The sequence below is a fragment of the Copadichromis virginalis genome, linkage group LG10 (genome assembly GCF_057382275.1).
Source record: "Copadichromis virginalis isolate Kocher_CV1m ecotype Utaka linkage group LG10, C_Virginalis_male_GT1.1, whole genome shotgun sequence".
NCBI lineage: Eukaryota > Metazoa > Chordata > Actinopteri > Cichliformes > Cichlidae > Copadichromis > Copadichromis virginalis.
The window spans coordinates 19,230,651-19,233,067 of record NC_140627.1 but is presented as its reverse complement, the minus strand read 5'-3'; the positions used below and the strand labels follow the sequence as shown (position 1 = coordinate 19,233,067).

The window sequence follows — 2,417 nt, the reverse complement described above, 5'->3', positions numbered from 1 at the left end:
TGATGACATGTGGTACTTTGTTAATAGTCTTTTATTTATTGTCTTAATTTTCCTGTTTTTATTGTAAAGCACTTTGGTGTACCACTGGTCTTTTAAATGTGCTATACAAATAAAGTTGTATTGTATTGTTTATATATTTATATTATTTACTATAGGTATTGGTGAAAAAAGCTTTATGTTGTGAAAAACTGAAATCTGGAAGTTAGAATTGTTGTGCCTTATTTTGTTGATGTTTTTACATATATTCCTTTTGAAAATGGTAAAATTTGTATATTTATTTATTTTTGTTTGTCTGATAACATTTATTTAAAAAATAAATCAGACTTTTCAAACAGTTACTCGCTACTTGAGTAGTCTTTTCGCCAAGTACTTTTTTACTCTTACTTGAGTAACTTTTTTGACGACTACTTTTCACCTTTACTTGAGTAATAATATTTTAAAGTAATGCTACTCTTACTTGAGTACAATTTTGGATACTCGACCCACCTCTGATTATACACTTATTACTTCCTTTCAGTGTTGAGATGGTTGACTTGTATCTTCTTTCCACTACATAAAAATCTTTCATCTCTATCCCTTGACTCAGCCCTTTAAAAGGTAAATTAATACAGTGATGCAATATAAGTGCCCCCTCACATAATCATGATTAAAAACTGTTGCACCTTTGCCGATAGAGCAATTGTTCCAAACATTTTTATTTAGATGAAAACATTTTCAATTTAATTATTATAATTATGGTTGTAAACTTACTTAACATTTTTATTTTACAGACACTGGAATCAATACTTCACTTAAAGTAAATATAGAAAATATTTTTTTCTTTCATTTGCTTTGCATTTCAATTTACAATAATAATAAAAACATAAGCAGATAATCTGATGGAGAAATTCAGAGAAAATTTCCCCATCAGAAATTTTTGAGAAAAAGAAAAATTTGATGCTTTTTCTCAAACCAAAAGACAGTTCAGTCAGAACTGCAATTTGTGTCATGCATAATTTCATATTTAAATTCTACTTCTCAACACTCTTAACAACAGTCCACAACATATTATGAAACACTTGGCTTTACTGGTATAATTTATGGCTATTGCACTGTATTACAAATGAGTAAGCTAATTTCAATATGTTATTCTATAACACTCCTCTACGATTTAATACAGCAGTGATTACAAGGTCTTGTTTTTGCTTTCATGCGATTGAGATAAGTTCTTTTGCAAAGCTTCTTAACTGCATTCATCACTTCTTCTGTCTTCAAAGCATATACAATCGGATCGAGCAAAGCTGGTATTGTGTGTGTCAATGTGGAATTTATCATTCTGGCATTAGGATCAATGTAGGAGGCCCTTGCAGCTATGTTAGTGATTCCAATTGGCAAGAAGAAAATGACCACAAGGATCAGGTGAGAAGTACAAGTTTTTAATGCTCTGAGTCGCTCCTCTCTTGACGTAGTCCTGCTCAATGCTATGAAAATACAGACATATGTGGCTATTATGAATATAAGAGGAATGATGATAAGTATAGCAACAAGTGCAGATGCCATGTTGTAATTTAAAGATGTATCATTACAAGCCAGACGATAAACTGGTCCGTGATCACAGAAAAAGCCGTTAACCACCAAAGATCTACAGAATGAGAGACGATTAACAAGCCCAACCATGGTTGCTATTACACTCACTAAAAAAATCCATACAAACAGCAGAATTGCAGTAATTGATTGTTCAGTCACAATACTATGATACCTTAAAGGGAAACAAATGGCTATAAGTCTGTCATATGCCATAGTGACAAGTGTCCATGACTGCACACTTGCAAAGAAAATAACAAAGAACATATAACTTAAACAGGCGTCATAGAGGATGTATCTCCTGTCAAACAGAAACGTATCTAAGACTTTTGGGATGAGAGCTGTGCTCCCACACAAATCTGTCAAAGCCATGTTGAACACAATCATGTATTTAGGAGTATGAAGAGTCTTCACCAGTGAAATAAGTGAGAGAAGAAAACCATTACCCAAAACAGTCATGATGTAGACAAAACACAGGAAGGCATAGAAATACCTAATATGAGGGATGTTGGAAAACCCACTGAGATAAAATTTTGCAGGGCGAACAAATGTGTTATTAAACATGGTAGTGGTTTTATCTTCTGTTCCCATTGCAAATATTTGTTTCCCTAAACATAATAACAGTAGAATAGAATAAAGCATAATGAGTTACTTGATTGTTGCTGTGTAAAAAAACTAAACTCACCCGCGAAGACAGAGCATTGCACAAGTGGGTTATACTGTGAAAGATGTGCCGCTTATATATTACCTCTATCACTGTGTGACAGTTGGAAATTCAGGTAGGTGTGCCTCTTTCTATCAGAGTTTATATCATCAATATGATGGCGTAACTGTTTAAGAGCACTGAATCATTA

At 33.0% G+C, this 2,417-nt stretch overlaps 1 protein-coding gene across 1 annotated transcript; it reads right to left on the bottom strand.

Moving 5' to 3' along the window:
• Window positions 1-1,143: 1,143 nt before the first annotated feature.
• Window positions 1,144-2,157, bottom strand: LOC146700292 (olfactory receptor 8G17-like). Its single transcript, XM_085471299.1, has one exon. The coding sequence runs from the start codon at window positions 2,152-2,154 to the stop codon at window positions 1,144-1,146; it is 1,011 nt and encodes a 336-aa protein (XP_085327425.1). The 5' UTR covers window positions 2,155-2,157.
• Between the last annotated feature and the right edge of the window lie 260 nt (window positions 2,158-2,417).

What these genes read in the sequence shown, in the direction of transcription:
- LOC146700292 (XM_085471299.1), bottom strand. Translation starts at nt 2,154, where the DNA reads ATGGGAACAGAAGATAAAACCACTACCATGTTTAATAACACATTTGTT.